Source organism: Neolamprologus multifasciatus, chromosome 19 (genome assembly GCF_963576455.1).
Source record: "Neolamprologus multifasciatus chromosome 19, fNeoMul1.2, whole genome shotgun sequence".
Lineage (NCBI taxonomy): Eukaryota > Metazoa > Chordata > Actinopteri > Cichliformes > Cichlidae > Neolamprologus > Neolamprologus multifasciatus.
In genome coordinates, this window is record NC_140457.1 from 21795017 (window position 1) to 21808047 (window position 13031).

Consider the following 13031-nt stretch of genomic DNA (forward strand, 5'->3'; position numbering starts at 1 on the left):
TTCAGGAATAGAACAACGTAGTTCAACGTAGAATATTCTCTCTGCCTACCTAAATGGGCGGTGCTCGTGACAGCCAATCATATATCATCTTAAACGTGCTAGAATATATTGACCAATAGCACTTCTAGCTGTGCTCTAACGCTCACGGTGAAGTCGGGGGCGGGGGCTGTGCAAAACTGTGGCGTAATAACGTGGAGAATCAGGAGAGGGCAGCACTGTATATACACAGAGCTTAGATTAATATCATTACAAAGCTAACAGCAACTGTTTATATAGGTCAGACTTGACGTCTACTACAATTTTCGATCCACAGTAAGGTGTCTTCGTTTACTAGAAGGTGCGAGACAAATACCACAACTTATATTTCTGGCTTTGAGGTGCGACGTGAGAAATGAGGAAATACGGAGAGGAATGGAGAGTAGATTCTGTGTTTTGAACGACACTGAGGACCTCAAAACACGAATTTCAAACACTGAGAACAATCAACACTTCGAAAGGTAAGCTTATATATAGTAGGTGATGGTTTGTTATCCTTTGTTGGGCTCCGACTAGTCCCTGGAGGGTAACAATGCTTTACTTGCCAATTGCGTGGTTTGTTTTTGCTATCGCAGGATTTTTGACCTACATTTGCACAGCGTCAGTTTTTCAAAATGAAACAGATCAAATCCACCGGGGCGATACATTTAACCTCGTCCTGTGTTAAAACGATTTTGTGTGAACTTTTGCTGGTTGGTGTGTGTATTCAATTATTTGTTTTAGGTCCAAGACGCTTTTTGAAGAAATACGTGCCTCCATAAACAACAACGACGAGGAGGACCGCTCCTTCTGGAGGCCTGTGCTCCCTTGGGGAGGCGTTTTTACCATCAAGGCAGGACGGAAAGCCATATCATGCACGCCTCTGTACGTGGAAATCCAGCTCAAAAACACCTGCACCATCGATGGCTTCCTCATGATCCTGTATGTGATTCTGCGGGACAACCAGGGCTTTCGCAGGGAGCTGGCTGTCTTCCTGGGCAAGCAGTTTGTGGAGCATTTCCTCTACCTGATGGACTCCTGTGACTACACCACGGTGAAGATGCTGTGGATATGGGACAGAATGTCTAAAAGGCAATATCGCTCTGAGATCCACCAGGCGGCCCTGGAGATCGACCTGTTTGGCAACGAGCACCAAAACTTTACAGAGAACCTGGAAAACCTCATGTCCACCATGCAGGAGAGCCTGTGCACCAGGTGGAGCTGTCCTGTCCGCTTCCAGGATTGCCTCAAAAGTACCATCAACATCAGGTAAACTGTATTTACCTACTATTCAAGTGTTTTCTTAAGACACAGTTGCTGGCTTTTTACCCAAAATATTTATGGTTTTTTTCCCAGTATTTGATGTTTAAGTGCCCTTCAGCAGACCTCAGCTGTCTTATGCCAAAGTTGGCAGAAAGAATTGCAATCAAGTGTTGTGACGTGTTTGTGAGTGGATTGTTGTTACATTATATTTTTCACATTTCTAAGAATTCCACTCTTTTTCCTCTCAGTCCTCCTCACGAGCTTCCTCACAGAGACCCAATTCAGTCAGCTGTGGATGAGTTCTTCTGCCCCAAGCTCCTGCTCTGCTGTGAAATTGGGTGAGACACGGCAGGATCTTCATCGTCGTCGTCTTTTTCAGCGCTGTGTTGTTGTACTTCCTTGACAATTTTTTATTTATTTTAAACAGATGTGATGGTCTAAGGGAATTCTCCCAGAGGATTTTCTGCCATGGGCCTCCACCCTTTGTTATCCTCAACATGCAGCAGTGGAAGTCAGAGGAGCTGTCGTATGTCCCTTACCATCTGGCTCTCTGTCAGCACAGGTATGAATCAGAGGTGGATATATCTACAGTAGGTTCTGCATTGCTGTTCATTCAAACGATGTGCCAGTGTAGCCTTCGTGTTGCTCAGGTGGAGCCCGGCCTCCTAATGCTTTTACATCTGCTGAGCCAGAGGCCTGTGCACAGTCATCATAACTGAATTAATGGAACTTTATTTATGATGCAAGATAGTCATTAAAATTAAAAATGTCCGATCACTATCCTGTCTGATCAGTGATTAAATTTTAAATGTCATTTGGATCTTCTCCACTGCACTGTTGTGCTGCCCGTCTTTATTTGTTGGGATTTCTTTCATTGGAAATCAAAAGAGCAGCAAAAATATCTGGAAAGATCTACTTTCCAGTCTTGAGAACAATGTTTTTCTTACCTGCAGGTACACACTCGAGGGTGCCACACTGTTCAACAAGGAGGAGCATCACTACTCTGCAGCCTTCCAGATAGACGGTTGCTGGATGCACTATGACGGTCTGAGGAACGATAATCTGATCTTGTTACACAAGCCCCCAGAGCTCCTGCTGCTGTCCTCTCTGGTCTATGTCCGCACCTCTGACAAGTGAAGTCATAGTTTCTCAGGTGGACATAGAGTACAGATGAGCCAAAGTCTCAGCACACGCCAGAGTGATTGCATTCATCCAGTTTTTTGCTGTTACATTACCGCAATGTTGCTCTTTTCTTACTGCATTGCTATAAGTTTTAATTCCTGCTCTGGGTTAGCTTCCTCGATTCAGCTGAATGCTTGGTTAAAGCTTACAGTGCAAAATGGAAATGACATATTTTTGGTCACGCTTGGAATCCAAGAATATAATGGACTATAATAGTTCTGGGTTGAGATTTATAAACAATAATACGAGTCAGTACTGAATTTCATATACATGTGCAGTGACCATCAGCTTAAGAGATTAGTAGGTGAAACTGCTCTGTGGAAATTTCTGTTTGGAGTTGATACTGACACAAGTTTTCAGTACAAGTACAAAAAGTGTTGTTGTTTTTTTACCTCCATGGTTGATTTTATAAAACTGTTGAACTCTCCTGCCGGCCGTGCATGCAGCGATGCAGACCTCTCAGCTGTTGTGCATCTGTTTGGCAGTGCTTTTCCATAATAACCACAGTATACTGGTTAGTACTTAGCACAAGCATAATGACACAGAGGGTGCAATTGAATCAAACTTGGTCATTATGCCAAAGAAAATATCCAATCTGCTAATGTACACACAGTTTTTCCTGTCTTCATAGTTCCAAAGGTCTGTGTACAATTCCCAAGTCCTCTCTGGTTCCTGCACTGATCAGATCCATTTCATTCCCAACACAGACACACCAGCGCACAAACATAAATGTAAGCCCCCTTGCTACAGGGATTCAACACAGTACTGTAATTTTAGCATTTCAGTCCTTTCCTAAAATTAAACTGGTGCTTCCCCCCCACATTTACACTGTGGTCTGAGGAAAAACTACTAAGTCCCCACCTACCAGGTGAACAAGTTAAGGTTTAAATTGGAGGTAAGCATTTGCCAAAACAGGGGAAAAGGTGAAAATATAAAATTATGCCAATTTAGAAGTAATCTGAAATTACACTACAAGATGGCCTAGAATTCCATTCAGGCCACATCATGTATAAACCGATGAATAAAAGTCAGGCATTTCACAGCATGTTCAGCACACAGCAGTCTCAAAATGTTATTTTAGTGTTTTTTTTGGTTTAAGTCAAAGCATTACTGTTGTCACACAGTGCCTCTCGCAAGGAAAGTTTAACATGAATCCAGTTGAGTTAATTCTTGGATCAAGATTATTTTAAGTTGTTTTTTTTCCCTGTTTGTTTATATGCTGACACTGTCTTTACAATACAAATACAGATATTTTTGAAACCTTGCCTATGGCTCCAGTTTGTCGTCCTTTTTCACATGCATGCCAGAAAGAGATGCAGAAAAAGCAGGCAGTACCTTTTTAAGGCAGGCATTTATTTTAAACTGGGTACAGCTGCACCACATAAACAGACTTAAATGTATGTAAAATGTCTTCAGTCAAACATGAGAAAATGTGAAAAGCTACTGTTTTTAAACACCTAATGTTATCTTGTACTTCCAGTATTAATCCACAGGATATAAAATTCAAGATCATCACCTTACTCCAGACACACAAGGAAATGTAAAAAGAAGCAGAGTGGTCATTTTGGCTAACATTGACATCAGTTTCATAGGATTCCCCCCCCCCCCTCAGACATAAACAGAGTGGTAGGCCACTGCAGAACATGTGTTAGTCATCCATCTGCTTTCTTTGTACAAGCACTTTGGTGAGAGTGGTGGCAAAACATGACATTAATTTAGGCCATAATTTAAAGAAAAGAAAATGCATACATCTGTTCTTTTTTGCAGATTCACGTTTCCAGATTTTCATCAGCCTCTCTCCAACCTTAAAATAGTTAGTATACACATCAGAAATGGCAACATATGTACATAACAGTGACAAGATGAATCATGGCAGCGGCGACAGCGCACAATTACGCCTGCGTGATTCTGTGCCGTGGCTGCAGTGCTAAAGTGACAAACACTACTACAACAGACAAAAAAAAAAAAAAAAAAAAAAAAAAAGAATTTAGAGAACACAAACAAAACATTAAATACAAAATTAATAGTTGTGCTGTTTTGAAATAAAGTGTACAGACATACAAATTAAGTTGTGTGTTACTTTTCAAATAAATCAGAAATTCAGTTCAAGTACTTGACTTTGATGGGGGAAAAAAGAAACAAATCCATGACGAACCGCGATTCTCACATGTGACACTGACCAGTTTGCACGGCAAATGTCATTTAACTTCTCATCTTACAGATTTAGTTTAGAGTAAACAAGGGCAAGGTGAAAGAACACACCCATGTAGTGTTTACAAGATTTATAAGTGCTAAACTGTAGGAAAAAAATAATCTAAATTGATCCAAATAAAACACATGCTTTGTGCAAAATGAACCAGCATGCACAACAAAAATGACAACACAGGATGACTGGTTGGTTTAGACAATGTCAAGCTACCGTCTGATGTTTCATTTGGACATCACCAGCCAACAGTGTGATCTGACAGACATGCTATGTGGGGGTTCTCTACACCAACATGAGATGCCTTGGCCTTATTCTTTTTTTTCTCTTCTTTTTAAAGAGACAAACAACAAAACATAATTTAACCCACGAAAGGAAACAAAAGTCTTATTGCAGTATCTAAATGCCATTAGCTTAAATCAAAACATATATAGAAATTACAATATGTATCAAATAGTTTGGTAAGTGCAATGCAGAGCTTGGTTAAAGTTCCCACTTACGTGCAAACATTAGTCCACAAAGCAACGCAAAAACTTGCCTTGAACATAAAACAAGTGACTTAAGACGCATCACTACCTGGCCGTCTGCTAATCGAGCGTCCCCTCTATTGCTGTGCAGTCACTCGAGCCCAGTCGCACGCTTTGAAGTCTCTCCCAGGGCTGGTGACAGTAACAACATGGCCAAGTTTTTCTTTTTTCTATTACACAGGAATCCTGTGCCCTACATTTTTCTAACGAGTTGGCAAGCACAGCCCTTGGTGCCTTATCATCCACCTCCATATATAACCACATGGAAGAATGCAGGGAAAATATTTAAAAATGTGGCACACAAGGGAAGATGTTGCGTAGGACCGTTTCCTTTTCAAACGTTTTGGCGTTTCACACCAATCTGTGAAAATATTACTTAAAACCTAAGCTTGCAAGCAAGACCTGGCCACGTGTAGACATGTTTTTAGCGGAGGATTAACTAGCACAGAAATGTCCGACCCAATCACAAATAAAAGCGTGTTCAAAGCCAAGAGAGGATACCAGCTACAGATAGTTGACAAAGCATGCTCATATCCTGCAACTGGACCAATAATGGAGAAAGTGTAACATTTTAAAAAAGTTTTAAGTATTTGGGAGAAAAAAGAAAAGAAAAGAAAGAAAGAAATCATGCCAATCTTCTCGCCTTTGGGGACTATGCAGGTATAAGTTTGCAGTTGTTGGCCCACAGGCTTCCCTTTTAGTAGCTTTAGGGGCCACTTGCATTTTCTCCAATTAAATTCATACGATAGCAAATAACTATCACCAGTTACACAGCAGAGGCCTAACAGAGTTTGACATTAACTGGATGAAGCAACGCAGACAAACAGCTAAATCCTGAATCCTAAATATAGCACCAGTTAGTATTGTATACAGACCAAAAAAGGTGAAAAGAAGGCCAAGGTCAGTTTCAACTATTGTGAACAGTAGCAAGTGCATGATCTGACCTTAGACCGATGCAACAGAGGAGAGAATATGAGACCTTTTTTTTTTTTTTTTTTTTTTTTTTTTTTAAATGGCTCAGAGGATGAAGCAGAGACTAGTGGTGAACACTTTAAGGAGAATTCACCTCTACAGTGGGAATCAAACTGTACACACATTCGCACACACATTAGTGAGCCAGTGCAGAAAAACATTTACAGGCAATGCACTAGAGGATATATTTATATCTATATATTTCATTTAGACTATTTACAAGAGAAAGGCAGCCCTTTTTTGAGAAAATATAAATATTCCAACTTTTCTATTTTTTGTCATTTTTTTGTCAAGCACTGATGTGGATGCAGAATTATCCTGCGTTGCTGAGCCCAAGCATCAGTTCTGCACGCAGACATGTGACAAAACAAAACAGTTCTATCTGACATGCACATACCCCCTGGACCATACACACAGACATACACACTATATGGCCAATAACCACATAGTCATCAAATGCACAAGCAAACTGCAGTGTTCTAGGAAATTTGAACACACAGCTCTGGTTGCAGCAGAGAAATTCCTAAACAAAACAAAACAAAAAATAAGTTTAGCACAATTAAGGACGTGAAGCACAACATAAAACTGTCTGCAAACTTGACGAAGAATTTTGTAACGTAAATAAGCAGATTTCACAATCCTCTGAGACATAGCTCGAAGTCCTCATTGTGGTCCAGCAGCAATAGAGCGTTCATCTCAGTTTTCCAGTGACAGTCATCCAAACACCATCCACCTTCCTCCGTTATCTCCAGAACCTTCCAGCTCTTCCTCATCCCTGCAGCACAGACTGCAGTCCCCCTTCTAGCCAGCCAGCTAGCCCGGTACACCCATCCACCCAGAAATGCTCTCTGATGTTAACGAAAATGTGCAGGTAAGCATATCTGCACCTGGAGGATGAATGTGGGGAAGGAGGAGGAGAGCCAAAACAATAAAATAATAAAATAAAATAAAATAATAAAAAGAGAGAGAAAGTCTTCTTTGTGTCTAAGGTAATTTATTGGGTCCTAGCTGGCTGGGCCATGGGTCAAAGGGCAGTTAGACCAAAGTTACAACGGCAGTACATCATGCCACTGGAGTCCAACCAGCTGTCTGAGATGGGATCATAACGCTGAACGGTGTTCAGGTAGGATGACCCGGAGTGACCTCCTACCACATAGAGGTAGTTGTCCACAATGGCAGAGCCCACACCTGGAAGACAACAATACCACAAACATATCTCATTATAGGCTTTTCGTCTTATTTTCTGGATCCAACCATCACAACAGAGTCACTCATTTTGAATTTAAAACTCAAAACTCACAACTCACCAGTTCTGGGTTCGTTCATTGGTCGGCACGCCGTCCACTGGTTTTGATGTGGATCGTACCGCTCGATGCTGGACAGGTGCGACACTCCGTTGTGTCCACCCACCACAAATATAAATCCAAGCATCACACCTACTCCGAAGTTGATCCTCTTATCTGCCATGGGGGCTACCATTTCCCAGGCATCCTTGCTAGGGTCATACCGCTCCACGCTGTGTACAGTAGACGCAGCACAGTTATCAAAACACAAAGGTTAAAAAGCTCCAACTCACTCAAATCTCACCCGCTACTTGCAATACCTAGCTTTGCTTCCATCTGCGGTTTTGTGTGCCTTCACTTTGAGACATTTATCCACAATGACCACTCTTTGCAGACCTAAAGGTGAGCTCACATTACACATCTGGTGTAAGAATGCTTCCTCCATCTCCTGTTCCCTTCTACTAAAGCCTGAATGACAGTTCAGAGAACCTTTGTTCAGCTTTGAATGGGAGCTATTGCTCAGTCAAACAGAGGCACTGCTGCATTGTATTTATTTTTTCCACCACCACTGTTATAGCTGTGTGCTGAGAAATTTTGTTAAGTAATGTAAACACAATGGGGCTCTTTCTATGCATGCGAGCTTCACAATCCATAATGACTGAGCAATTTTCTTTTAATCGTACAGGGAAATAAAAGAAAACAAGTTAGATGGTCATATCAAACACGCCAATTTGAACTTGTAATGAGGGAGCGATGAATTCCTGAGAGCCACCGGAACATTGGCAAACTAAGACTGTTTTGCAGCAAGCAAGGCCATATAAGCCACGGGGGAAAGCAGGGGGGGAGAAGAAGAAGAAGAAGGAGAAGAAGAATGTCCCCACAGATTCTTTTTCCAAACACATTTTCCTGAGGGGTTTTGGGAGTCAAGGAAACAACCAACACGAGCACTGCTCTCTAGTGACCTCAGCAATACAGCAACACATTTAGCAACCAATTCTGTTATGGCTATCCAGCACTTATTAACAAGCTCCTGGTCTTTTTCTCAGCAAGACTCGATATCCTTCACTTCATTGCCACTTCTAATAAATAATTAACATAACCCTGAGAGGAAAGAAAAACACACAACATTTTAGGAAGTCTTAAAGGCCTAACCTGTTTCGTTAAAGACTATTTTAAACTAAAGATAGTGGGGAATTTTTTTTTTTTTTTTTTTTTTTTAAAGTACAATTTTATGTCACACGCATCTATACAAAGCATTATTTGTCTGCTAAATAAATTTGAAAGTCATTTAAAATTGCCTGGTCCAAGTATTTAATGGTCACTTGGAGACAACATGCACTTAGAGCATATATACACAACTACTCTAAGTAAGGTTACCTGTTCATATGTGCTGGGCCATAGCCTCCAATAGCATACACCATCCCATCCAGGACAGCGGTGGCAAAGCAGCTGCGGGACTTCGTCATGGGTGCCACAGGCTGCCACTCCTTCAGCTTTGAGACATACTTCTCCACAGACTGGAGGTAATACTGGCCGTCATAGCCTCCCAGGGCATACAGCTCTCCGGCCAGGACCACTACACCGAGAGTGCTGCGACACTCTGCCATACGCTCCACTGAAGACCACGTGTTGGTTTCGGGGTCCCAGCTTTCGACTGTGCTCTCGTGCCTCCGATAGCTAATGCCCTGCCTCATATGTGTAGCGATGCCTCCCACAACATAAACTTTGTGGTCCAGCACCGCCACTCCAAATTCATATCTGGGTACACTGAGAGGGGCCAGTCCTATCCATGAATCCGTCTGAGGGAAATACATTTCCGTGCTGAAAGACAAGGAAAAAAACAAAACAAAACACTTTAAAAAAAAAATAAAATTTAAGTTTAGAAAGTTGCTTTTATACAAATGCATCCAATTGTAATCTACAAGTCACTAGCATTACCTTTCCAATGTGGCAAACAGTCCAGCCTTGCCTCCTACTGCAAGCAGCACCTTTGGGGCACACCTGGGTCGTGCCGACAACACAGTCTGATAGGACAGCCGGTGTTCAGGCATAAAGTGATATTTGAGGGCCTCATTGAGCAGATGCTTGCAGGCATGGTCATCTCGTATAAGATGGTTGGCTTCATATAGGCGAGTGAGGAATTTGACGCTGAGCAGCGGAAGGCGAACACAGTGCAGCAGTTGAGCCAGATGCTGCTGTCTCTCAGTTACATCATATTTGATCCATGATTCGAGGGCATAAAATACAGTCTCCTCTGTGACTACCTTAAGGCAATCATTGGACACAATCTCATCCAACTCGGCTCTCGTCAGTTCAAAAAACTCCTCCGTTTGACAGACTTCCTCAAAGTTCTCACAGATGAACTTTGTTGCGGCCAAGCACAGGTCATGACAGCCGTAAGTCTCTGCAAAGCGGGAAATGCCTATACAGTTTCCAGCGTCCAGCTGGCTCTCTAAGAAGGAACAACACTCCTTAAGTACAAGCTTAACCTGGAGTAAGTTGGCAGCGGGTAGCAAAGATTCCACTGTCTCCTGGGAGATAAACACCGTCCCGGTATAAGCATACTCCACTATAGCCTAGAAGCAAAGACAGCACAAGTGTTACAATAAACATGCTACAGCAGTTAATCACTGTGGCTAGCGAGTGTTGGATGGAAGCATACCTGCAAGGCAGCTTCATCAATGCACTGGAACTCCACCTCAGAGGTCTCCTTTTCTGACAGGTTACCCGTAAACATGGCCTTGAAATAAGGACTGATGCTGGCCAGCACTACTTTGTGGGCATGGATCTTGGCATCACCCACACGCAGCACAATGTCACATAGTTCGTGATCCTGCCGCAAGAGCTGGAGGCCTTGCAGCAGCTGCTCTGAGTGAGGCCGTGTCAGACTTGCAAACATATAGGACTGGTCCTGCTGGTCCATCTGAGAGCAGCAAATCACAGATCAGTGTAATGTTTTGAGAAGAGTCATAAAGTCAGTGATGTTTTCCAAAGATAGGTCGGTCAGCTAATAGAAATACTGGACGTTATCCAAGTGCCATACGGCTCTGACACTACAAGCCTGAAAAGTCACACTTTCTGGCTTGGGTAACGTGACGTAATAACAGCACGCGTTATGTAAACACGCCTGGGCAGTATGATGCAGTCAGACATTATTTCCCCCGAACCAAGTATTGCATTAGTTTTTCTAACCAGTTTTGTTAGCAGATTACTGCGAGTTAAGCTAAATAAGCATGATCTTTATTAAGAAACAACGCAGCGTAAAGTCATCTACACGTATTAGCTAAAAACAACACACATTCTAGATTGCCCTAAAACCAGGTGGCTAAATGTGAGCACTCTGTATCCAAGCTTTGGCACAACGAGTCACAACAACACATCAGTTTGTTAACTGGGGCCTTGATTTCTGAACGCAGGACTTGGCCAGATTAAAAATCGCTAGCTACCTCTTAGCTTAAAATAAGCACACAGCTAATACGGTAGCCAGTACCGTAAAGCTCACCAGCAGCTTAGCAGTTTGCATAAACAAATTTGCACGAACATCACACGCACAACGCTCATGTGTGCACTGTACTGTCATTATATTATTTTTCCACGCCAACAAATATAGAGAGCTGATATTCCTGTTTCCCTGCGCTGCAGTCACCGCAGGTTAGCTGCTAAAAATAAACACGGTTCCTGTGGCTAGCTGTATCATTGATTGATATACAGTAACATGGCTGACAGATACAAAACGTGACGTTGTAGCCAGGATTTAGATAACATTTAGCATCGTCAGATTAAGAAAAACAAACCTGTAGTTTACAGCCCGTCTGGCGTGCCGCTGTAATGACCGATTTTGCAGTGGCGACGACAGCGAAGCCCGGGCGGCTATCAAGAAAACAACCTGCAACCTAGCCACAAAGCTACAGACGAGCTCTTATTATAACCAGCTACCAGGGCAGCACACCCACTTCCGGTGATTTTCAAAATAAAACGGTTAAGAACCAAATCAATGACAACGCTCGTTATTGAGTTTAACCGTATTCTACTTGGTGTCCTTTATTTTACTTATTTCCTCCTTTATTTTACTTATTACTTTTATTTTCAAAAAAATTCCTCTCTGCAATTGTGCTCTCCGCTTATCCGAGCAACGTAAATTGCATTGTACTGATCGATTGCTTTATCGATCAGTACAATGCAATATCGATAGGCTTTTTAAAAGAAAATGTGTTTCACAATTCAAAAAAGAACTATTTACAAGAAATGAACACATTTTTAGTCCAATACAAATATTGTTTTGGCCTACTGTGTTATGTGGCAGCATTGCAGGCATATGTTTTACTTGAATGTGGGAGGGGAGAGGAAAGGAAAGTGCAAAATGTAGGCACCAGGTATCATGACACAGTAATACTCACATGATATATTGCTGCTAAGTAAGAACACATAATTTACCCCTTTGTTCTCTTGTATTTGGAACAGTGTATGTTTTTTAAGGAATCCTGTGCCCTTTAGCTTAACGTTGTTACTAAAGATGACCAAGAAGAAGCTTACTTGGTTTTTAAGAGTTTTTGAGAAATAAAATATCCTTGTATCAGACCTCTTCATGAATTGCATTATAACTTCTGTGTATGTGTGTGTGTGTGTGTGTGTGTGTGTGTGTGTGTGCAAGGGGCCAGAGAAGAGGAGGAAAGGGTGTTGGCTGCTGACCAGGTTCACAGCATGATGTGTTTTTCTATGTGGAATATTTATCTTTGCCAACCCCCCCCCCCCCCCCCCCCCCCCCCGCAAAAAAAAAAAAAAAGTGCCAGGACCAGTGATTGTATTGTACTCTCAAGCAGAGAGTGTATACAATCACTTTATTTATTTTCTGCTGTGTTTTACTTGCATCTATTTGAAAGAGTGAGTGTAAACACAAAAATATATATATTTTATGTGCTGGAATGTGCAGAAAATAGGTTTAGATGTTAAACAAATTTCTTCCAGTCAGAGAATGTTGCACATAATTAAATATTTGCTTGATGCATAAAGTTAAAAGATTAAAACTAATAAAACAAGTTTTAAAAAGAGACTTTTCCATTTGATTACATTTTGTATGATGGATTATGCAGAAAAAGTAGAATTGGGCTGAAAGATCTATCGCTTTATCACCTATTCAGGTTGTAAATCGTGTTTTTAAAAAGTAACTAAGTAACTAAGTAATTAATTACTTTTGAAAATAAGTAGTCAGTAAAGTAACGGGATTACTATGTCGGAGAAGTAATAGTAATTAGTTACTGATCACTTTTTTCAAGTAACTTGACCAACACTGCTCTCAATTCATATTTCTATTTTGGGATTTAATTAAAAAGATATTTGGAAGAATGTTGTTTTATTGCAAAGACTTTTGTGCTTAACAGCAAGTTTTTTTTTCTTATTAAAATGAAAGATACATAAGTCACAATTCAAAAACAGGAGAAATACAGCCCAGAACCCTGACAATTTTCCACTGATTAGTTTTTTAAAGTACAAGATAATATCAGAAAAACTTAAGATGATAGCTTTTTAAGCTACCTTATATAATAATCTATTTGTTATTATGTTATTAATAATCTGTGTAGTATTTAT

General features: G+C 41.2%; 2 protein-coding genes across 2 annotated transcripts; one reads left to right on the top strand and one right to left on the bottom strand.

The window, feature by feature from the left end:
• Positions 1–183: 183 nt before the first annotated feature.
• On the top strand, positions 184–4202 carry dorip1 (dopamine receptor interacting protein 1). The gene is made up of 5 exons (XM_085143543.1): positions 184–497; positions 760–1284; positions 1527–1616; positions 1706–1840; positions 2232–4202. Exons 1-5 carry the CDS (start codon positions 412–414, stop codon positions 2413–2415), a joined length of 1020 nt encoding a protein of 339 aa, XP_084999669.1. The 5' UTR covers positions 184–411; the 3' UTR covers positions 2416–4202.
• klhl28 (kelch like family member 28) lies at positions 2838–11403 on the bottom strand. Its single transcript, XM_085143542.1, has 6 exons — positions 11240–11403; positions 10108–10368; positions 9384–10021; positions 8823–9266; positions 7470–7678; positions 2838–7350 (listed from the first exon to the last, which is right to left on the bottom strand). Exons 2-6 carry the CDS (start codon positions 10366–10368, stop codon positions 7187–7189), a joined length of 1716 nt encoding a protein of 571 aa, XP_084999668.1. The 5' UTR covers positions 11240–11403; the 3' UTR covers positions 2838–7186.
• Positions 11404–13031: the final 1628 nt, after the last annotated feature.